Source organism: Podarcis filfolensis (genome assembly GCF_964270895.1).
Source record: "Podarcis filfolensis genome assembly, chromosome: Z".
Lineage (NCBI taxonomy): Eukaryota > Metazoa > Chordata > Lepidosauria > Squamata > Lacertidae > Podarcis > Podarcis filfolensis.
This window is the reverse complement of record NC_139617.1, coordinates 49,827,850-49,852,969: the sequence shown is the minus strand read 5'-3', so window position 1 is coordinate 49,852,969 and position 25,120 is coordinate 49,827,850. Positions and strand designations below refer to the sequence as shown.

At 34.7% G+C, this 25,120-nt stretch overlaps 1 protein-coding gene across 1 annotated transcript in view; it reads right to left on the bottom strand.

Moving 5' to 3' along the window:
- Positions 1-24,467, bottom strand: part of LOC310754655 (spectrin alpha chain, non-erythrocytic 1) — a 76,163-nt gene extending 51,696 nt beyond the window's left edge. Inside the window, exons 1-10 of the mRNA XM_083596720.1 lie at positions 24,373-24,467; positions 22,371-22,568; positions 18,874-19,020; positions 17,012-17,115; positions 14,713-14,875; positions 12,430-12,444; positions 8,805-8,936; positions 6,449-6,586; positions 3,249-3,353; positions 1,525-1,733 (exon numbers count right to left, since the gene is read on the bottom strand). Coding sequence (XP_083452846.1) covers positions 1,525-1,733; positions 3,249-3,353; positions 6,449-6,586; positions 8,805-8,936; positions 12,430-12,444; positions 14,713-14,875; positions 17,012-17,115; positions 18,874-19,020; positions 22,371-22,568; positions 24,373-24,465 — 1,304 coding nt within the window. The 5' untranslated portion in view covers positions 24,466-24,467. The remainder of the gene's footprint in view (positions 1-1,524; positions 1,734-3,248; positions 3,354-6,448; positions 6,587-8,804; positions 8,937-12,429; positions 12,445-14,712; positions 14,876-17,011; positions 17,116-18,873; positions 19,021-22,370; positions 22,569-24,372) is intronic.
- Between the last annotated feature and the right edge of the window lie 653 nt (positions 24,468-25,120).

Below are 25,120 nucleotides of genomic sequence, written 5' to 3'. Positions count from 1 at the left end.
TTTTAGGGTCAGGCCTATCTTGTAGGGTGAGGCTTTGGGATCCATTTTAGGGTCAGGCTTATCTCGTAGGGTTAGGCTTTGGGATCCCTTTTAGGGTCAGGCTTATCTCGTAGGGTTAGGCTTTGGGATCCATTTTAGGGTCAGGCTTATCTCGTAGGGTTAGGCTTTGGGATCCATTTTAGGGTCAGGCTTATCTCGTAGGGTTAGGCTTTGGGATCCATTTTAGGGTCAGGATTATCTCGTAGGGTTAGGCTTTGGGATCCATTTTAGGGTCAGGCTTATCTCGTAGGGTTAGGCTTTGGGATCCATTTTAGGTTCAGGCTTATCTTGTAGGGTTAGGCTTTGGGATCCATTTTAGGGTCAGGCTTATCTCGTAGGGTTAGGCTTTGGGATCCATTTTAGGGTCAGGCTTATCTCGTAGGGTTAGGCTTTGGGATCCATTTTAGGTTCAGGCTTATCTTGTAGGGTGAGGCTTTGGGATCCATTTTAGGGTCAGGCTTATCTCGTAGGGTTAGGCTTTGGGATCCATTTTAGGTTCAGGCTTATCTTGTAGGGTGAGGCTTTGGGATCCATTTTAGGGTCAGGCTTATCTCGTAGGGTTAGGCTTTGGGATCCATTTTAGGGTCAGGCTTATCTCGTAGGGTTAGGCTTTGGGATCCATTTTAGGGTCAGGCTTATCTCGTAGGGTTAGGCTTTGGGATCCATTTTAGGGTCAGGCTTATCTCGTAGGGTTAGGCTTTGGGATCCATTTTAGGGTCAGGCTTATCTCGTAGGGTTAGGCTTTGGGATCCATTTTAGGGTCAGGCTTATCTCGTAGGGTTAGGCTTTGGGATCCATTTTAGGGTCAGGCTTATCTCGTAGGGTTAGGCTTTGGGATCCATTTTAGGGTCAGGCTTATGAGGCTTTGGGATCCATTTTAGGGTCAGGCTTATCTTGTAGGGTGAGGCTTTGGGATCCATTTTAGGGTCAGGCTTATCTCGTAGGGTTAGGCTTTGGGATCCATTTTAGGGTCAGGCTTATCTCGTAAGGTTAGGCTTTGGGATCCATTTTAGGGTCAGGCTTATCTCGTAAGGTGAGGCTTTGGGATCCATTTTAGGGTCAGGCTTATCTCGTAGGGTTAGGCTTTGGGATCCATTTTAGGGTCAGGCTTATCTCGTAGGGTTAGGCTTTGGGATCCCTTTTAGGGTCAGGCTTATCTTGTAGGGTGAGGCTTTGGGATCCATTTTAGGGTCAGGCTTATCTCGTAGGGTGAGGCTTTGGGATCCATTTTAGGGTCAGGCTTATCTCGTAGGGTGAGGCTTTGGGATCCATTTTAGGGTCAGGCTTATCTTGTAGGGTGAGGCTTTGGGATCCCTTTTAGGGTCAGGCTTATCTCGTAGGGTTAGGCTTTGGGATCCATTTTAGGGTCAGGCTTATCTTGTAGGGTGAGGCTTTGGGATCCCTTTTAGGGTCAGGCTTATCTTGTAAGGTTAGGCTTTGGGATCCCGTCACCCCGCCCCTGTCTCCCCCCCACAAGGGACCTACTTGATCCAGGATTCCTCGTCGTCCATATCCCGGAAGAACTGGTGGAGCCGGTGGGATTCGTTCAGCTTGGCCCGCCGGGCGGCCGCCATGGCAGTGATCCGCTGGAATCTCCCGTTGACCGTCTCCCGCTTCTCCTTGACCTGGGAGGTGTCAAAGGCGCTGCTGGTCATCAGGCTGTCGGCTTGGCCATTCAGATCCTTCAGGCGATCCTGCGGAGGGACGGGAAGCGGAGGGTTAAAAAAAAATTCAATTTTTTACATTTAATTTAAAAAAAATTCAATTTTTTACATTTAATTTTAAAAAAAGTCAATTTTTACATTTAATTAAAAAATAAATTCAAATTTTTACATTTAATTTTTTAAAATATTCAATTTTTTACATTTAATTTAAAAAATATTCAATTTTTTACATTTAATTTTTTAAAATATTCAAATTTTTACATTTAATTTAAAAAATATTCAATTTTTTACATTTAACTTAAAAAAATTCAATTTTTTACATTTAATTTTTTAAAAAGTCAATTTTTACATTTAATTAAAAAATAAATTCAAATTTTTACATTTAATTTTTTAAAATATTCAATTTTTTACATTTAATTTAAAAAATATTCAATTTTTTACATTTAATTTTTTAAAATATTCAAATTTTTACATTTAATTTAAAAAATATTCAATTTTTTACATTTAACTTAAAAAAATTCAATTTTTTACATTTAATTTTTTAAAAAGTCAATTTTTACATTTAATTAAAAAATAAATTCAAATTTTTACATTTAATTTTTTAAAATATTCAATTTTTTACATTTAATTTAAAAAATATTCAATTTTTTACATTTAATTTAAAAAAATTCAATTTTTTACATTTAATTTTTAAAAAAATTCAATTTTTTACATTTAATTTAAAAAAAATTCAATTTCCCCCCCAAAAAGTTAAAAAATATTTATTGTTATTTTTTTTTTAAAAAAATGAGATTTAATTTTTACCCAAAAAAACAATTTTTGAAAATTTGGCGCAATTTTAGAATGATTTTGATTCCGTTTCCGATTTTGCAAGGAGGGTTTTGATTTTGAAATGAAGATTTCAGTTCCATTTCTGATTTTAAATTTAGGATTGTGATTCTGTTTCTGATATTGAAATGAAGATTTCGATTCCATTTCTGGTTTGAAAGTGAAGATTTTGATTCCGTTTCTGATTTTGAAATCAAGATTTCTATTCCGATTCTGATTCTGAAATCAAGATTCCGTTCCTGATTTTGAAATCAAGATTTTGATTCCGTTCCTGATTTTGAAATCAAGATTTTGATTCCGTTTCTGATTTTGAAATCAAGATTTCTATTCCGATTCTGATTCTGAAATCAAGATTCCGTTCCTGATTTTGAAATCAAGATTTTGATTCCATTCCTGATTTTGAAATCAAGATTTCTATTCTGTTCCCGATTTTGAAATCAATATTTCGATGCCGTTTCTGATTTTGAAATCAAGATGTTGATTCCGTTTCTGGTTTTGAAATCAAGATTTTGATTTCGTTTCTGATTTTGAAATCAAGTTTTCTATTCCGATTCTGATTCTGAAATCAAGATTCCGTTCCTGATTTTGAAATCAAGATGTTGATTCCGTTTCTGAGTTTGAAATTTCGATTTTGATTCCGTTTCCGATTTTAAAATGAAGATTCCGGTCCCGTTTCCAATTATAAAACTAGGCAGCGTTTTAAGAGTAAGATTGTACCTCGTGGGCCGAAATATCGGCTTCCAGCAGCTGGTGTTTCTTAAGAAGGTTATTAACGGACGCCAAATCTTTCCCATAATCCTCAGAGGCGAGCAGCGCTTCCACCTGGGGGAATAATAATAATAATTAATTATTATTAATAATAATAATAATAATAATAATAATAATAATAATAATGGCTATCTACTCGATTCTGCCCATTGTCTCCCACCCCGAGATCAATTCAATAAATATTATCATTAATAATAATAATAATAATAATAATAATAATAATAATTTTTATAATTAATTTTTATTCAAATTTCCAATAACCATTCCAATGACTATTTAACATCCAATAATTAATAATAATATTAATGGTTTTCTACTTGATTCTAAAAATAAAATAAAAATAAAATAAGAGAATGTCCCCCCCGGAGCAGCGCTTCCACCTGGGGGGTTAATAATAATAATAATAATAATAATAATAATAATAATAATCTACTCGATTCTGCCCATTGTCTCCCACCCCGAGATCAATTCAATAAATATTATCATTAATAATAATAATAATAATAATAATAATAATAATTTTTTTAATAATTAATTTTTATTCAAATTTCCAATAACCATTCCAATGACTATTTAACATCCAATAATTAATAATAATATTAATGGTTTTCTACTTGATTCTAAAAATAAAATAAAAATAAAATAAGAGAATGTCCCCCCCGGAGCAGCGCTTCCACCTGGGGGGTTAATAATAATAATAATAATAATAATAATAATAATAATAATCTACTCGATTCTGCCCATTGTCTCCCACCCCGAGATCAATTCAATAAATATTATCATTAATAATAATAATAATAATAATAATAATAATTTTTTTAATAATTAATTTTTATTCAAATTTCCAATAACCATTCCAATGACTATTTAACATCCAATAATTAATAATAATATTAATGGTTTTCTACTTGATTCTAAAAATAAAATAAAAATAAAATAAGAGAATGTCCCCCCCCAGATCTGCCCCCTAACTACTACTACTACTACTACTACTAATAATAATAATAGAATGTTCCCCCCGGAGCAGCGCTTCCACCTGGGGGGTTAATAATAATAATAATAATAATAATAATAATAATAATAATAATAATAATAATAATATTTATCTACTCGATTCTGCCCATTGTCTCCCACCCCGAGATCAATTCAATAAATATTATCATTAATAATAATAATAACAACAATAATTAATAATATTAATGGTTTTCTACTTGATTCTAAAAATTAAATTAAATTAAATTAAATAATAGAATTTCCCCCCAGATGTGCCCCCTAACTACTACTACTACTAGTAATAATAATAATAATAATAATAATAATAATAATAATAATAATAGAATGTCCCCCCGGATGTGCCCCCTAACTACTAGTACTAATAATAATAATAATAATAATAATAATAATAATAATAGAATGTCCCTCCGGATGTGCCCCCTACTACTACTACTACTACTACTAGTACTAATAATAATAATAATAATAATAATAATAATAATAATAATAGAATGTCCCCCCGGATGTGCCCCCTAACTACTAGTACTAATAATAATAATAATAATAATAATAATAATAATAATAATAATAATAGAATGTCCCTCCGGATGTGCCCCCTACTACTACTACTAGTAGTAGTAGTAATAATAATAATAATAATAATAATAATAATAATAATAATAATAGAATGTCCCCCCGGATGTGCCCCCTAACTACTACTACTACTACTAATAATAATAATAATAATAGAATGTCCCCCCGGATGTGCCCCCTAACTACTACTACTACTACTACTAATAATAATAATAGAATGTCCCCCCGGATGTGCCCCCTAACTACTACTACTACTACTAATAATAATAATAGAATGTCCCCCCGGATGTGCCCCCTAACTACTACTACTACTACTACTACTAATAGAATGTGCCCCCGGATGTGCCCCCTAACTACTACTACTAATAATAATAATAATAATAGAATGTCCCCCCGGATGTGCCCCCTAACTACTACCACTACTACTACTACTACTACTAATAATAATAATAATAGAATGTCCCCCCGGATGTGCCCCCTAACTACTACTACTAATAATAATAATAGAATGTCCCCCCGGATGTGCCCCCTAACTACTACTACTACTAATAATAATAGAATGTCCCCCCCCGGATGTGCCCCCTAACTACTACTACTAATAATAATAATAATAGAATGTCCCCCCGGATGTGCCCCCTAACTACTACTACTACTAATAATAATAGAATGTCCCCCCGGATGTGCCCCCTAACTACTACTACTACTAATAATAATAATAATAGAATGTCCCCCCGGATGTGCCCCCTAACTACTACCACTACTACTACTACTACTACTACTACTAATAATAATAATAGAATGTCCCCCTGGATGTGCCCCCTAACTACTACTACTTCTAGTAATAATAATAATAATAATAATAATAATAATAATAATAGAATGTTCCCCCGGATGTGCCCCCTAACTACTACTACTACTACTACTACTAATAATAATAATAGAATGTCCCCCCAGATGTGCCCCCTAACTACTACTACTAGTAATAATAATAATAATAATAATAATAATAGAATGTCCCCCCGGATGTGCCCCCTAACTACTACTACTACTACTACTAATAATAATAATAGAATGTCCCCCCGGATGTGCCCCCTAACTACTACTACTACTACTACTACTAATAGAATGTCCCCCCCGGAGCAGCGCTTCCACCTGGGGGGTTAATAATAATAATAATAATGATGATGATGATGATGATGATGATGATGATATTTATCTACTCGATTCTGCCCATTGTCTCCCACCCCGAGATCAATTCAATAAATATTATCATTAATAATAATAATAATAATAATAATAATAATATTTTTTTTTATAATTAATTTTTATTCAAATTTCCAATAACCATTCCAATGACTATTTAACATCCAATAATTAATAATAATATTAATGGTTTTCTACTTGATTCTAAAAATAAAATAAAAATAAAATAAGAGAATGTCCCCCCGGATGTGCCCCCTAACTACTACTACTAGTAATAATGATGATGATAATAATAATAATAATAATAATAATAATAATAATAATAATAATAGAATGTCCCCCCCGGATCTGCCCCCTACCTCTGAAAGCCAGAAGTCAAAGTCTTTGATCCCGGTGTTGAAATTCTGTTGCTTATTGGCTTCCTTCAGACGGTGACTCTTCTCGGCCGATTTCCGAACGAGGAACTGCCATTGGTCGGCCAGGGCGGCCAATCGGGCCTAGAGGGGAGGGAGGAACGAGAATGGGGGGGAAATTCGGGAACCAAAATTAAATTCAATCAAAGTCAAATATTTGATGCCGTTTTCCAAGAGACGAAGCCTCGAAATGTTGATAACGATAAGAATTTTGGACTGGCCAGATACACAAAAACCTCCAAAGCTCCGCCCAGGAAGCGGATACGTCCAGACAGGAAGTGCCATTCTCTTCGGAATGACGAGGGCTTTCATATGACAGGTCACATGACAGGCTTGTCCACTTTAGGAAATTTGGGAACACTAGTAGAAACGAGAATGAAGATGAATGGGAGCAGACAGGCCTAGCTAACAAAAACCTCCAAAGCTCCGCCCAGGAAGCGGATATGTCCAGACAGGAAGTGCCATTCTCTTCGGAATGACGAGGGCTTTCATATGACAGGTCACATGACAGGCTTGTCCACTTTAGGAAATTTGGGAACACTAGTAGAAACGAGAATGAAGATGAATGGGAGCAGACAGGCCTAGCTAACAAAAACCTCCAAAGCTCCGCCCAGGAAGCGGATATGTCCAGACAGGAAGTGCCATTCTCTTCGGAATGACGAGGGCTTTCATATGACAGGTCACATGACAGGCTTGTCTGCTTTAGGGAATTTGGGAATCCTAGCTTAAAATCAGATTTCTATTTCTGATCATTTGGCACCGTTTTGATATTAAGATTTCAATTCCGTTTCTGATTTTAAAATGAAGATTTCAGTTCCGTTTCTGATTTTAAAATGAAGATTTTGATTCCGTTTCTGATTTTGAAATTAGGATTTCAATTCTGTTTCTGGTTTGAAAATGAAGATTTCGATTCCGTTTCTGATTTTAAAATAAGATTCCTATTTCAGAAAACGTTGCACTATTTGAAGATTTTGATTCCGTTTCTGATTTTAAAATCAGATTTCTATTTCTGAAAACGCTGGACTCTTTTAAAATTAAGATTCCGTTTCTGAAAATCTTGCACCTCACATTTCTTGGAAGAAGTTATTTCCTATGGCTCAGTCCCCAAACCACTGAAAGTATTATTGCTAGTGGAAGGAAATTTGCCACACTGGATGAATGGGAGCCAACTAGCCTGGCGGAGCTACAAAGCTCCGCCCAGGAAGGAGAAACATCCCAACAGGAAGTGCCATTCTCTTCGGAATGACAAGGGCTTTCATATGACAGGTCACATGACAGGCTTGTCCACTTTAGGAAATTTGGGAACACTAGTAGAAACTAGAATGAAGAGAAATGGGAGCAGACAGGCCTAGCTACACAAAAACCTCAAAAGCTCCGCCCAGGAAGCGGATATGTCCAGACAGGAAGTGCCATTCTCTTCGGAATGACGAGGGCTTTCATATGACAGGTCACATGACAGGCTTGTCTGCTTTAGGGAATTTGGGAATCCTAGCTTAAAATCAGATTTCTATTTCTGATCATTTGGCACCGTTTTGATATTAAGATTTCAATTCCATTTCAGATTTTAAAATGAGGATTTTCATTCCGTTTCTGATTTTGAAATGAGGGTTTCAATTCTGTTTCTGATTTGAAAATGAAGATTTTGATTCATTTTCTGATTTTAAAATTAGGATTTCAATTCTACACAAAAACCTCAAAAGCTCCGCCCAGGAAGCAGATACGTCCAATCAGGAGACGCCATTCTCTTTGGAACGCCGTGGGCTTTTATATGACAGGTCACTCGACAGGCTTGTCCGCTTTAGGAAATTCAAGAACACTAGTAGGCCAAGATACACAAAAACGTCAAAAGCTCCACCCAGGAAGGAGATACATCCAAACAGGAAGTACCAATATTCTCAGAAGGACGTGGGCTTTTATATGACAGGTCACATGACAGGCTTGTCCGCTTTAGGAAATTCAGGAACACTAGCAGAAACTAAGATGAATGAGAGCGGTTTGGCCAAGTCGGACTACACGAAAACCTCAATAGCTCCGCCCAGGAAGTGGATACATCCTAACAGGAAGTACCAATCTCTTCAGAACGACATGGGCCTTTATATGACAGGTCACATGACAGGCTAGTCCACTTTAGGAAACTCAGGAACACTACTAGAAGCCAGGAGAAGCAGGAGCTACACAAAAACCTCAAAAGCTCCGCCCAGGAAGCAGATACGCCCAATCAGGAACTACCATTCTCTCCCAAACGCCATGGGCTTTTATATGACAGGTCACACGACAGGCTTCCCCGGGCAAACCGACCCACCTTGACGGCATCCTCGCTCCCGGCGCAGGCCCCGCGCTCGATGAGGGAGTTGCCAACGTCGATGACGCCCCGGATCCGGTCGGCGTTGGCCTGTAGCTCCGCCTCAAAGGCCTGGTGTTTCTGGTGCTTGCTCTGGAAATACGAAAAAAATGGCGCATTGGGCAAAATATTATTATTAACAATAATAATATAATACATATAAAATATAATAAATGGGTCAGTAAAAAAAAGTAAATAAGTTGATAAATAAGACACAGGTTAACCAATAAGTAGGTTAATAGATTAATTAATCAAAACAGGTTGATAAAGAAATAAAAGGTTAATAAACCAACATAGGTTAATAAACTGGTTAACAAACAAGTAGGCTAATAGATTAATTAATAAAAACAGGTTAATAAATAAGTAGGTTAATGGATTAATTAATAATAACAAGTTAATAAAGAAATAAAAGGTTAATAAACATAGGTTAATAAACAGGTTAACAAGTAGGTTAATAGATTAATTAATAAAAACAGGTTAATAAATAAATAGGTGAATAGATTAATTAATAGAAACAGGTTAATAAGTAGGTTAATAGATTAATAAAAACAGGTTAATAAAGAAATAAAAGGTTAATAAACACAGGTTAATAAGTAAGTAAGTTTAAAAGTAAATGACTTAACGAAGGAATAGGTCAATAAATAGACAAATAGGTTAACGTATTTATAGATCTCTTATCTACAAATATGAATTAAAAATTAAACAATTAAAAACGAAACACGGACGGCGATGATGTCATTCAACGAGACGGGTGAAAAACGAAAAACGAGAGAGACGGACGAGCGAGCGAATGGGGGAAATGAGAAAAGAATAAGAACAAAAGAATGGGAAATAATAAAAATAATAGTAAAATAATAGATGATAAATAAGAATAAAAGAATCGGAAATAAGAAGAAGAAGAATAAAATAATAAGTGATAAGCAAGAATAAAAAAATAAAGAATAAATGAGAATAAAATAATAAGGAATAAAAGACTAAATAAATAAGAATAAAAGAATTGGAAATAAGAAGAATAAAAGAATAAGTGATAAACAAGAGTAAAAGAATAAAGAATAAATGAGAATAAAATAATAAGGAATATTAAGACTAAATAAATAAGAATAAAAGAATTGGAAATTAGAAGAATAAAATAATAAGTGATAAACAAGAATAAAAGAATAAAGAATAAATGAGAATAAAATAATAAGGAATAAAAGACTAAATAAATAAGAATAAAAGAATTGGAAATTAGAAGAATAAAATAAGTGATAAACAAGAATAAAAGAATAAAGAATAAATGAGAATAAAATAATAAGGAATAATAAGAATAAAAGACTAAATAAATAAGAATAAAAGAATTGGAAATAAGAAGAATAAAATAATAAGTGATAAACAAGAATAAAAGAATAAAGAATAAATGAGAATAAAATAATAAGGAATAATAAGAATAAAAGACTAAATAAATAGGAATAAAAGAATTGGAAATAAGAAGAAGAAGAAAAGAATAAATGATAAATAAGAATAAAAGAATCTGAAATAATAAGAATAAAAGAATTGGAAATAATCCGAATAAAATAGGAAATAAGAAATAAGAATAAAAGAATTGGAAATAATCCGAATAAAATAGGAAATAAGAAATAAGAATAAAAGAATTGGAAATAATCAGAATAAAATAGGAAATAAGAAATAAGAATAAAAGAATCGGTAATAATAAGAAAAAGAATAAAATAAGAAATGATAAATAAGAATAAAAGAATAAATGATAAATAAGAATAAAAGAATCGGAAATAATAAAAATAAAAGGATAAATAAATTAAAATAAAATAATCAGAAATAGGAGTAAGGATGAAAGAATAAATAATAAGAATAAAAGAATCGGAAATAAGAAGAAGAAGAATAAAATAATAAGTGATAAATAAGAATAAAAGAATCGGAAATAATAATAAGAAGAAGAATAAAATAATATATAAGAATCAAAGAATAAAAGAATCAAAAATAATAAGAATAAATCAGAATAAGAAGATTAAAAGAAGAATAAAAGAATAAAGAATAAATCAGAATCAGAATAAATAAGAATAAAAATAATAAGAATGAAAGAATAAATAAAAATAAGAATCAAAGAATAAATAAGAATAAAGTAAGAATAAGAATAAAAGAATAAATTATAAAAAGAATAATAAAAGAATAAATTATAAAAAGAATAAGAATGAAAGAATAAGAAATAAATCAGAATCAGAATAAATCAGAATAAAAATAATAAGAATAAGAATAAAAGAATAAAAATAAGAATAAAAGAATAAATAGGAATAAAAGAAGAATAAGAATAAAAGAATAAATTATAAGAAGAATAAGAATGAAAGAATAAGAAATAAATCAGAATCAGAATAAATCAGAATAAAAATAATAATAAGAAAAGAATAAATAAAAATAAGAATAAAAGAATAAATAAGAATAAAATTAAAAATAGGAATAAAAGAATAAATTATAAGAAGAATAAGAATGAAAGAATAAACTATAAAAAGAATAAGAATGAAAGAATAAGAAATAAATCAGAATCAGAATCAGAATAAAAAGAATAAGAATAAAAGAATAAATAAAAATGAGAATAAAAGAATAAATAAAAATAAAAATAAAATAAGAATAAGAGAATAAATTATAAGAAGAATAAGAATGAAAGAATAAATTATAAAAAGAATAAGAATGAAAGAATAAGAAATAAATCAGAATCAGAATAAATCAGAATAAAAATAATAAGAATAAAAGAATAAATAAAAATAAGAATAAAAGGATAAATAAAAATAAAATAAGAATAAGAATCAAAGAATAAATTATAAAAAGAATAAGAATCAAAGAATAAATAAGGATAAAATAAGAATAAGAATCAAAGAATAAATTATAAAAAGAATAGGAATAAAAGAATAAGAATAAAAGAATAAATAAGAATAAAATAAGAATAAAATAAGAATAAGAATCAAAGAATAAATTATAAAAAGAAGAAAAGAATAAGAATAAAAGAATAAATAAGAATAAAATAAGAATAAGAATCAAATAATAAATTATAAAAAGAATAAGAATAAAAGAATAAGAATAAGAATAAAAGAATAAGAATAAGAATAAAAGAATAAATAAGAATAAAATAGGAATAATAATAAATTATAAAAAGAATAAGAATAAGAATAAAAGAAGGAGAATAAGAATAAAAGAATAAATAAGAATAAAATAAGAATAAGAACAAAAGAATAAATTATAAAAAGAATAGGAATAAAAGAAGAAAATAATTAGAATAAAAGAATAAGAAGAAAATAAGAATAAAAGAATAAATTATAAAAAGAATAGGAATAAAATAATAAGAATAAGAATAAAAGAATAAATGAGAATAAAATAAGAATAAGAATAAAAGAATAAATGAGAATAAAATAAGAATAAGAATCAAATAATAAATTATAAAAAGGATAAGAATAAAAGAAGAATAAAAGAATAAATAAGAATAAAATAGGAATAAGAATAAATTATAAAAAGAATAGGAATAAAAGAATGAGAAATAAGAAGAAAAGAAGAAGAAAAGAATTGGAAAGGCAAAAAAGCCACAAAAAACGGAGAGACTTACCAGGAGTTTGGAAAGCTGGAAAGAGAGAGGGAAAGAAGAAAAGAAGAGAGAGAGAGATCAGGATCCGGTGATCGGGATCCGGTGCCTGTCAATCCGGCGGCCGGGGGGGGGGAGAAAAACGGAGGCCGCTTTCCGGTTGGCCGGGAGCGGGAAGGGATCTGGCGGGGAAGGGATCCGGTGGGAACGGGGAGAAACGGAGGCCGCTTTCTGGTTGGCCGGGAGCGGGAAGGGATCCGGCGGGAGAGGGATCTGGTGGAATGGGGAGAAACAGAGCCCGCTTTCCGGTTTGGCCAGGAGCGGGAGGGGATCCGGCGGGAGAGGGATCCGGTGGAATGGGGAGAAACAGAGCCCGCTTTCCGGTTGGCCGGGAGTGGAGAGGGATCCGGTGGGGAAGGGATCTGGTGGAATGGGGAGAAACAGAGCCCACTTTCCGGTTGGCCGGGAGCGGGAGGGGATCCGGCGGGAGAGGGATCTGGTGGAATGGGGAGGAAAACAGAGCCCACTTTCCGGTTGGCCGGGAGTGGAGAGGGATCCGGCGGGAGAGGGATCTAGTGGAATGGGGAGAAACAGAGCCCACTTTCTGGTTGGCCGGGAGTGGGAAGGGATCCGGCAGGAGAGGGATCTGGTGGAATGGGGAGAAAAACAGAGCCCACTTTCCGGTTGGCCGGGAGTGGAGAGGGATCCGGCGGGAGAGGGATCTGGTGGAATGGGGAGAAAAACGGAGGCCGCTTTCTGGTTGGCCGGAAGCGGAGAGGGATCCGGGGGAGAGTGATGCGGCAGGAAAGGGATCTGGCAGGAAAGGGATCCGGTGGGAATGGGGAAAAACGGAGCTCGCTTTCTGGTTGGCCGGGAGCGGAGAGGGATCTGGCAGGAGAGGGATCCGGCGGGGAAGGAATGTGGCAGGAGAGGGATCCGGTAGGAACGGGAAGAAACGGAGACCGCTTTCTGGTTGGCCAAGAGTGAAGAGGGATCTGGCGGGAGAGGGATCTGGCGGGAAAAGGACCCGGCAGGACTGGGGAGAAACGGAGCCTGCTTTCTGGTTGGCCGGGAGCGGAAAGGGATCCGGGGGAGAGTGATGCGGCAGGAGAGGGATCTGGCGGGAAAGGGTTCCGGTGGGAATGGGGAGAAACGGGAGGCCGCTTTCTGGTTGGCCGAGAGCGGAGAGGGATCAGGGGGGAGGGATCAGGCGGGGGAGGGATCTGGCAGGAAAGGCATCCGTTGGGAACGGGGAGAAACGGAGCCCGCTTTCTGGTTGGCTGGGAGCGGAAAGGGATCTGGCGGGGGAGGGATACGGCGGGAAAGGGATCTGGTGGGAACGGGGAGAAACGGAGCCCGCTTTCTGGTTGGCTGGGAGCGGAAAGGGATCTGGCGGGGGAGGGATACGGCGGGAAAGGGATCTGGTGGGAACGGGGAGAAAAGGAGCCCGCTTTCTGGTTGGCCGGGAGCGGAAAGGGATTGGGCGGGAGAGGGATCCAGCGGTGACGGGATCTGGCAGGAGAGGGATCCGGCAGGGGAGGGATACAGCGGGGGAGGGATCCAGCGGGAGAGGGATCCCGGGGGAATTCCCTTAGGGGAGTCGGGATCGGGCTGCCCCGGTGGATCTCCCCACGGCGGCTGGTTCTCCATGTGGGTCACACAAGGGAGGAGAGAGCAGGGAGACCCGGTCCAAGGGATCCAGTTCCGGGGCATCTGGCCCCGGGGATCCAGTCCCGGGATCCAGGTCCAGAGGGATCTGGTCCCGAAGGATTCGGTCCAGGGGATTGTGGTCCCGGGGGATCCGGTCTGGAATGATCCGGTCTGGAAGGATCAAGTCCAGGGGATTCTGGTCCAGTGGGATCGGGTCCAAAAGGATCCAGTTCAGGGGATCCGGTCCTGGGATCCAGTCCCGGGGATATCCGGGTTGCATTTCATCCAATCATCCTAGCAAGTGTCTAATAATCCTCTAATAATCTATCAATATTCCAACATCCAACCATCTAATCGTCCCGATATTGGTCTAATAGTGATCTAATGATCCCTCCTTCTCGGGATGATTGTGGTCCCAGGGGATCTGGTCCCGGGGATCCAGTCCGGAAGGATCCAGTCCCGGGGATTCTGGTCCAGTGGGATCTGGTCCAAAAGGATCCAGTCCCGGGGATCCAGTCTGCATTTCACCTAATCATCCTAGCAAGTGTCTAATAATCCTCTAATAATCTCACAATATCCCAACGTCCAACCGTCTAATCGTCCCGAGATTGGTCCAATAGTGATCTGATGATCCCTCCTCCTCGGGATCTCCCTCACCTGGATGTTGGTGGGATCCTTGTAGGATTCGTCGCTGGCCGTCTGCAGCTTCTCGCTGATCCAGGCCTCGATCTCGTCGACGTCGCGGCTGAACTGCTGGAGGGTCTGGGATTCGCCCAGCTTGGAGCGCTTCTCGATCATCTGGGCTTTCAGGCGGCGCCACCTGGCAAGAAAATAATAATAATAATAATAATAATAATAATAATAATAATAATAATAATATTATTAATAATAATAAAGAGAATTATATTTATATTTATACCCCACCCAACTAATAATAATAAATAGAATATTTCTATTTATACCCCACGCAACTAATAATAATAATAATAATAATAATAATAATAGTAGTAGTAGTAGTAGTAGTAATAATAATAATAATAATAATAATAATAATAGATTAATACTTCTATTTATACCCCACCCAACTAATAATAATAATAATAATAATAATAGTAAATAGAATATTTCTATTTATACCCCACCCAACTAATAATAATAAATAGAATATTTCTATTTATACCCCACCCAAATAATAATAATAATAATAATAATAATAATAATAATAATAAATAGAATAATATTTCTATTTATAGCCCACCCAACTAATAATAATAATAATAATAATAAAGAGAATTATATTTATATTTATACCCCACCCAACTAATAATAATAAATAGAATAATATTTCTATTTATACCCCACCCAACTAATAATAATAATAATTAGAATAATAATTAGAATAATATTTCTATTTATACCCCACCCAACTAATAATAATAATAATAATAATAATAATAATAATAATAATAATAAATAGAATATTTCTATTTATATCCCACCCAACTAATAATAATAATAATAATAATAATAACAATAATAATAATAATAATAAGAGTAATATTTCTATTTATACCCCACCCAACTAATAACAATAATAATAACAATAATAATAAATAGAATAATATTTCTATTTATACCCCACCCAACTGGCCTGATCCCCCTGGACTGGACCCCCGGGACCAGAATCCCCTGGACTGGATCCTTCCAGACCGGATCCCCGGGACCAGAATCCCCTGGACTGGATCCTTCCAGACCGGATCCCCGGGACCAGAATCCACTGGACTGGACCCCCTGGACCAGAATCCCCTGGACTGGACCCCCTGGACCAGAATCCCCGGGACCGGATCCTTCCAGACCGGATCCCCGGGACCAGAATCCCCAGGACTGAACCCCCGGGACCAGAATCCCTTGGACCGGATCCTTCCTTCCAGACCGGATCCCCGGGACCAGTATCCCCAGGACTGGACCCCCTGGACCAGAATTCCCTGGACCAGATCCTTCCTTCCAGACCGGATCCCCGGGACCAGAATCCCAGGACTCGACCCCCTGGACCAGAATCCCCTGGACCGGATCCTTCCAGACCGGATCCCCGGGACCCGAATCCACTGGACTGGACCCCCGGGACCAGAATCCCCTGGACCAGATCCTTCCAGACCGGATCCCCGGGACCAGAATCCCCAGGACTGGACCCCATGGACCAGAATCCCCGGGACCGGATCCTTCCAGACCGGATCCCTGGGACCAGAATCTCCTGGACTGGACCCCCTGGACCGGATCCTTCCTTCCAGACCGGATCCCCGGGAACAGAATCCCCTGGACTGGACCCCCTGGACCAGAATTCCCTGGACCGGATCCTTCCTTCCAGACCGGGTCCCCGGGACCAGAATCCCCTGGACTGGACCCCCTAGACCAGAATACCCTGGACTGGATCCTTCCAGACCGGATCCCCGGGACCAGAATCCACTGGACTGGACCCCCTGGACCAGAATCCCCTGGACTGGACCCCCTGGACCAGAATTCCCTGGACTGGACCCCCTGGACGAGAATCCCCTGGACCGGATCCTTCCAGACCGGATCCCCGGGACCAGAATCCCCTGGACCGGATCCTTCCTTCCAGACCAGATCCCCGGGACCAGAATCCCCTGGACCGGATCCTTCCAGACTGGATCCCTGGGACCCGAATCCCCTGGACTGGACCCCATGGACCAGAATCCCCGTTTATTATTATTATTATTATTATTATTATTATTATTATTATTATTATTGTAAAACCCAGCCAGTTGGGAGGGGTGTAAATAATAAAATATTATTATTATTATTATTATTATTATTATTATTATTATTATAAATAGAATAACAATATTAAAACCCAGCCAGCTGGGTGGGGTATAAATAATACATTATCATTAATTATTATTATTATTATTAATTTTTATTATTATTATTTTCCACTGACCTGTCCAGAACCTCGTTACGCCGATTGGCGACGACTCCTTTGGCATAATGGTCGGCCGAAATTAGCTGTTCGGCAAAGGACTGTAGAGCTGCAATTTTTTCCTCCTGGAAAAAATAAAATAAATTAATCAAATAAAATAAATTAATCAAAAAAAAATAAATTAATTAATCAAAAGAAAAAGCCAGAAACGGACCAGAAACGTGTCCAATCAAATAAAAAATACAATAAAATAAAATAATTAAAATAAAATAAAATCTAAAAAATATAATGTAATGTAATAAATATGTATAAAATTAATATAAAGAAAAGAAAATAACCAGTGGAAAAAGCCTGGGGGTGAGCGGACCAGAAACGAGTCCAATCAAATAAAAAATACAATAAAATAAAATAATTAAAATAGAATAAAATCTGAAAAATATAATGTAATAAGTATATATAAAATAAAAATAAGTAAAAGAAAATAATCAAAAGAAAAGTCCAATAAAATACAAAATAATAAAATAACATGAAATAAAAATAAATCAAATTTAAAAAATAGAATATAGAATAGAATAGAATAGAATAGAATAGAAAATAAAGAATAGAATAGAATAGAATAAAATAAATAAAAATTAGAATAGAATAAAAAAATAGAATAGAATAAAATAAAATAAATAAAAATTAGAATAGAATAAAAAAAGAATAGAATGATATAAAAGGAAAGAATATAATAGAATAAAATAAATAAAAAATAGAATAGAATAGAATAGAATAGAATAAAAAAATAAAATAATAGAACAGAATAGAATTGGAATAAAAATAATAAAAAATACAATACAATAGAATAGAATAAATAATATTGAATTAAAATAAAATAAAATTAAAAAAGAATACATTAGAATAGAATAAAATAAAATAAAATAAAAAATAAAATAGTATAGAATAGAATAATAAAATGAAATGAAAAAATAGAATAGAATAGAATAAAAACAAGAAAAAAATACAATAGAATAGAATAGAATAAATAAAATTGAATTAAATTAAAATAAAATTTAAAAAGAATACATTAGAATAGAATAAAATAAAAAATAGAATAGTATAGAATAGAATAATAAAATGAAACGAAAAAGTAGAATAGAACAGAATAATAAATTAAATTAAATTAAATTTAAAAAAGGATAGAATAGAAAAGCAAAATAAAAATAGAATAAAGTAAAATAAAAAGTAAAATAAAAAAAGAATTAAACAAAATAAAAAGTAAAATAAAAAATAGAATAAAATAAAATAAAGAGTAAAATAAAAAATAGAATAAAATTATATAAAAAGTAAAATAAAAAATAGAATAGAATAAAATAAAATAAAAAGTAAAATAAAAAATAGAATAGAATAAAATAAAAAGTAAAATAAAAAAAGAATTAAACAAAATAAAAAGTAAAATAAAAAATAGAATAAAATAAAATAAAAAGCAAAATAAAAAATAGAATAAAATAAAATAAAAAGTAAAATAAAAAATAGAATAAAATAATATAAAAAGTAAAATAAAAAATAGAATAGAATAAAATAAAAAGTAAAATAAAAAATAGAATAAAATAAAATAAAAAGTAAACTAAAAAATAGAATAAAATAAAATAATCAAATTAAATTAAATTTAAAATTTGAACGGAATAGAACAACATAAAATATTTAGAAAAATAAAAAATAGAATAAAATAAAATAATGAAATTAAATTAAATTTAAAAATTGAACGGAATAGAATAACATAAAATATTTTTTAAAAAATAGAATAGAATAAAAAATAAGAAAATGGAATAGAAGAAGAAAAGGTAAAACCAATCCCATAATTCAAAGAAATCAAAATCAAAATCGAACGGAAATCCGCTCACCTGGACGTTGATCGCCTTGTCGAAATCCTCGTGTTTCTTGATCAGCGCTTCCACGCTGTCCAGCGAATCGCCTTTGTCCTCCGTGTTGAGGAAGGCCTCCCGGGCCGCCATCCAGTTCTCCGCCTGCTCGCAGTCCCGGTGGAAGAGCTGTGGGGCAGAGGTGAGGGGTCAGGGTTAGAGGGGGCGGAGCTGGGCCCATAGAACGCCGCCCTCCGCCCCATAGAACTTCCTGTCTGCACAGGAAATGGGGTCCGGGTAGCTCCCTCCAGTTCTCCGCCTGCTCGCCGTCCCGGTGGAAGAGCTGTGGGGCAGGTTAGGGGTCAGGGGGTGGAGCTGGACCCATAGAACTCCACCCTTTGACTCGTGGAAGCGAGGACTTCCTGTCTGCACAGGAAATGGGGTCCGGGTAGCTCCCTCCAGTTCTCCGCCTGCTCGCAGTACCAGTGGAAGAGCTGTGGGGCAGGTTAGGGGTCAGGGGGTGGAGCTAGACCCCTGGACTCCGCCCCCTGACCCATGGAAGAAGGGGACTTCCTGTCTGCACAGGAAATGGGGTTCTGGGTGGCGCCCCCTGTGTAGGATCCCCTTCTGACCCACAAGTGGGTCTTCCGGTGGGGGTCGGGGGTGAGGGGGCGGAGTTAGACACACAGAACTCCGCCCTCTGACCCATGGACTAAGTCCCTCCCCTAGAAACGGGGTTCTGTTAGGGAGTTCTGGGTGGTGCCCCCCATGCCAGACCCCCAAGTGGGGGTCAGGGGCACATGGGGGGCAGGGGTGAGGGGCTGGAGCTAGACACACCATGGACTCCACTCTCCGACCCACGGAAGACCGGGACTCCAGAAATGGGGTGCTGTTAGTGGGTTTTGGGTGGTGCCCCCTGTAGGTCTGACCCCCAAGTGAGTCTTCCGGTTCCCACGACTTCCCCTCTGCCCCGGAAACGGGGTCCCGTTAGCGGGTTAGGGGGCGCCCCCCATGTCGGCCACGTGGACCCCCCTCTGCCCTCCAAGTGTTGAGGAAGGCCTCGCGGGCCGCCATCCAGTTCTCCGCCTGCTCACAGTCCCGGTGGAAGAGCTGTGGGGCAGAGGTGAGGGGTCGGGGTTAGAGGGGGCGGAGCTGGGCCCATAGAACGCCGCCCTCCGCCCCATAGAACTTCCTGTCTGCACAGGAAATGGGGTCCGGGTAGCTCCCTCCAGTTCTCCGCCTGCTCGCCGTCCCGGTGGAAGAGCTGTGGGGCAGGTTAGGGGTCAGGGGGTGGAGCTGGACCCCTGGACTCCGCCCCCTGACCCATGGAAGAAGGGGACTTCCTGTCTGCACAGGAAATGGGGTTCTGGGTGGTGCCCCCTGTGTAGGATCCCCTTCTGACCCACAAGTGGGTCTTCCGGCGGGGGTCTGGGGTGAGGGGGTAGAGTCGGACCCCCAGACTCTGCCCTGTGACCCACGGAAGCGAGGACTTCCTGTCTGCACAGGAAATGGGGTCCAGGTAGCAGGTTCTGGGTTCCGGGTGGAGGAGTTGTGGGGCAGGTGGGGGGCAGAGGGGGCGGATCCGGACCCATAGAAATCCGCCCTTTGACCCACGGAAGCAGAGGACTTCCTGTCTGCACAGGAAATGGGTATATACTATACTATGAATTATATATACTATACTATACTATACTATACTATACTATACTATACTATACTATACTATACTATACTATACTATACATTATATATAGTATACTAAAACTATAGTACATATAAACTATATTATAAATACTATTATAAATAGTATACTATAAATTATATATCGTACATATAGTACGCTATAAGTATACCATATACTATACGATAAATTATATTTAGTATAGTTTATAATCATATATAGCATGCTATATATAGTATATATAGTATACTACAAGTATACTATATACTATACTATACATTATAAATACTATTAGAAATAGTATATTATAAAGTATATATAGTATATATACTATACTATAAATTATAAATAGTATAGTATAAATTATACATAGTATATATACTATACTATACTATACTATACTATAGTATAAATTATATACTCTATACTATACTATGCATTATATATAGTATACTAAAACATATATATATATATATATATATATATAGTATATATAGTATACTATAACTATACTATACTATACTATACTATACTATACTATAAATTATATATACTATATTAACTATACTACACTATACTATAATATACTGTACTATACTGTACCATAAATTATAAATAGTATACTATAAATTATACATAGTATATATACTATACTATACTATACTATACTATACTATACTATAAATTATATATACTATACTATACTATACTATACTATACTATACTATACTATTCATTATATATAGTATACTAAAACATATACATAGTATATATAGTATATATAGTATACTATAACTATACATTATATATACTATACTATATTAACTATACTACACTATACTATAATATACTGTACTATACTGTACTATAAATTATAAATAGTATACTATAAATTATACATAGTATATATAGTATACTGTACTATACTATACTATAAATTACATATACAATACTATATTAACTATACTATACTATGCATTATATATAGTATACTAAAACATATATATAGTATATATAGTATACTATAACTATACAATACTATAAATTATATATACTATACTATATTAACTATACTACACTATACTATAATATACTGTACTATACTGTACTATAAATTATAAATAGTATACTATAAATTATACACAGTATATATACTATGCTATACTATACTATGCTATACTATACTATATTATGAATTATATATACTATACTATATTAAGTATAGTATACTATACTATACTATACTATACTATACTATACTATGCATTATATATAGTATACTAAAACATATATATAGTATATATAGTATACTATATACTATACTATAAATTATATATACTATACTATATTAACTATACTACACTATACTATAATATACTGTACTATACTGTACTATAAATTATACATAGTATACTATGAATTATACATAGTATATATACTATACTATACTATAAATTATATATACTATACTATATTTACTATACTATACTATACTATGCATTATATATAGTATGATAAAACATATATATAGTATATATAGTATATATAGCATACTACAACTATACTATACTATAAATTATATATACTATACTATATTAACTATACTATACTATACTATAACATACTGTACTATACTGTACTATAAATTATAAATAGTATACTATAATTTATATAGTATATATTCTATACTATACTATAAATTATCTATACTATACTATACTATACTATACTATACATTATATATAGTATACTATAACTATACTATACTATACTATACCATACTATACTATAGCAAGCTCCTCCCCTCGGGAAGTCCCATTCGCATAGTCCCGCCCCCTCTCCGGAACGGACCAATCACCTGCAGCTCCAGGCACTGGTCCAGCATCATCCGGCGCTGGACCCAGGCTTTCTCCAGGTCGGCCCTCTGCTGGTCGAGGACCCCTAACTTCTCCTCGATTTCCGGGCTGGCGTAATGGCCGCGGGCCAAGAGGTGCTGGCCAAATTGTTCGAAGGCCTGGAAGGTTCCGGAACGGGCGTCGATTTCGGTGCGGTGCTCCTGGGGGGGGAGTGAAATTAAATTCAATTTAAATTAAATTAAATTGAATTTTACATAAAATTTAAAATTTAAAATTTAAAATTTAAAATTTAAAATTTAAAATTTAAAATTTAAAATTTAAAATTTGAAATTTGAAATTTGAAATTTGAAAATTTAATTGGCGGTGCTCCTAGGGGGTAAAGTGAAATTAAATTCAATTTAAATTAAATTGAATTGAATTTTAAATTAAATTTAAAATTTAAAATTTGAAATTTAAAAATTTAATTTGCGGTGCTCCTAGGGGGTAAAGTGAAATTAAGTTCAATTTAAATTCAATTAAATTGAATTTTAAATTAAATTTGAAATTTAAAATTTGAAATTTAAAAATTTAATTTGTGGTGCTCCTAGCGGGTAAAGTGAAATTAAATTGAAATTGAAATTGAATTGAATTTTAAATAAAATAAAAAATAAAAATTTAAAATAAAGAATTTGAAATTTAAAATAAAAAATAAAAAATAAAAAAATTTGCGGTGCTCCTAGGGAGTAAAGTGAAATGAAATTTAAATTTAAATTGAATTGAATTGAATTTTAAATTAAATTAAAAATTAAAAATTAAAAAATTAAAATACAAAATGAAATTAATAAATTATACAGTATAATTTAGGGTGCTCCTAGGGGGTAAAGTGAAATGAAATGAAATGAAATGATTAAATTAAATTAAATTAAAAATTAAATTAAATTATATTAGATTAAACTAAATTAGATTAAATTAGATTAGATTAGATTAGATTAAATTAAATTAAATAAAAAAGCTCGGGAGACGTTTTCCGTGAGCGGACCAGAAATGAGTCCAATAAATAATATAATATAATATAATATAATATAATATAATATAATATAATAATAGCTCGGGAGAAGTTTCCTGTGAGCGGACCAGAAATGAGTCCAATAAAATAAAATAAAATAAAGATAAAATAAAATAAAATAAAGATAAAATAAAATAAAATAAAATAAAATAATAATAGCTCAGGAGACGTTTCCCGTGAGCGGACCAGAAATGAGTCCAATAAAATAAAATAAAATAAAATAAAATAAAATAAAATAAAATAAAATAAAAGCTCGGAAGAAGTTTCCCATGAGCGGACCAGAAATGAGTAAAATAAAATAAAATAAAATAAAATAAAATAAAATAAAATAAAATAAAAGAAATGAAATGAAATGATAAAATAAAATAAAGATAAAATAAAATAAAATAAAATAAAATAAAATAATAATAGCTCAGGAGACGTTTCCCGTGAGCGGACCAGAAATGAGTCTAATATAATATAATATAATATAATATAATATAATATAATAATAACAATAGCTCAGGAGAAGTTTCCCGTGAGCGGACCAGAAATGAGTTCAATAAAATAAAATAAAATAAAATAAAATAAAATAAAATAAAATAAAATAAAATAAAATAAAATAAAATAAAATAAAATAAAACAAAACAAAATAAAATAATAAAATAAAATAAAATAAAATAAAATAAAATAATAGCTCAGGAGAAGTTTCCCGTGAGCGGACCAGAAATGAGTCTAATATAATATAATATAATATAATATAATATAATAATAATAGCTCAGGAGAAGTTTCCCGTGAGCGGACCAGAAATGAGTCCAATAAAATAAAATAAAATAAAATAAATATAAAATAATAATAAAAAGCTTGGGAGATTCCCATGAGCAGACCAGAAGCAAGTAAAAAAACGAAAATAAAATAAAATATATCCCCCCCGATATTGAGAATATTAGAATATTCATGATTATTAATAACGACGTACTTGGTGTCTCTCCAGCAAAGCCTCCGCCCCGGTCACGTCCTTTGCTAATTCGTCGGAGGAGACGAGTCCGCGGATCCCGTTGATCCAAGACATCAGATCCCTGCGGAATAATAATTAATAATAATTAATAATAATTAATAATAATTAATAATAATTAATAATAATTAATAATAATAAGGTGAAATTTTTTAATGGTCCTGGTTAATTTTCAGCCGGATTCAACCAACCGGAGACGGGACTAGATCTCTACAAGGCAGATCCAATGGGTAGATCCCTAGTCGATCACTGGATCTCCCATAGAAGATCCCTAGAAATCCCTAAAAAATTCTCAATCTTTTGCCTCCTCCCTGGAAAAAGTCAATTTTACGATCGTTTTGACGTTTCCAACACGGACTTCCTTCCTTCCTTCCTTCCAATTCTCTGCTTCCTTCCTTCCTTCCTTCCATTTCTCTCCGTCCTTCCTTCCTTCCTTCCTTCCTTCCTTCCCTCCTTCCTTCCTTCCTTCCCTGCTTTGCTTCCTTCCTTCCTTCCATTTCTCTCCGTCCTTCCTTCCTTCCTTCCTTCCTTCCTTCCCTCCTTCCCTCCTTCCTTCCCTCCCTCCTTCCTTCCCTCCCTCCTTCCCTTCCTTCCTTCCTTCCCTCCTTCCTTCCTTCCTTCCTTCCTTCCTTCCTTCCTTCCTCCTTCCTTCCTTCCTTCCTTCCTTCCCTCCTCCCTCCTTCCCTCTTCCTTCCTTCCTTCCTTCCTTCCT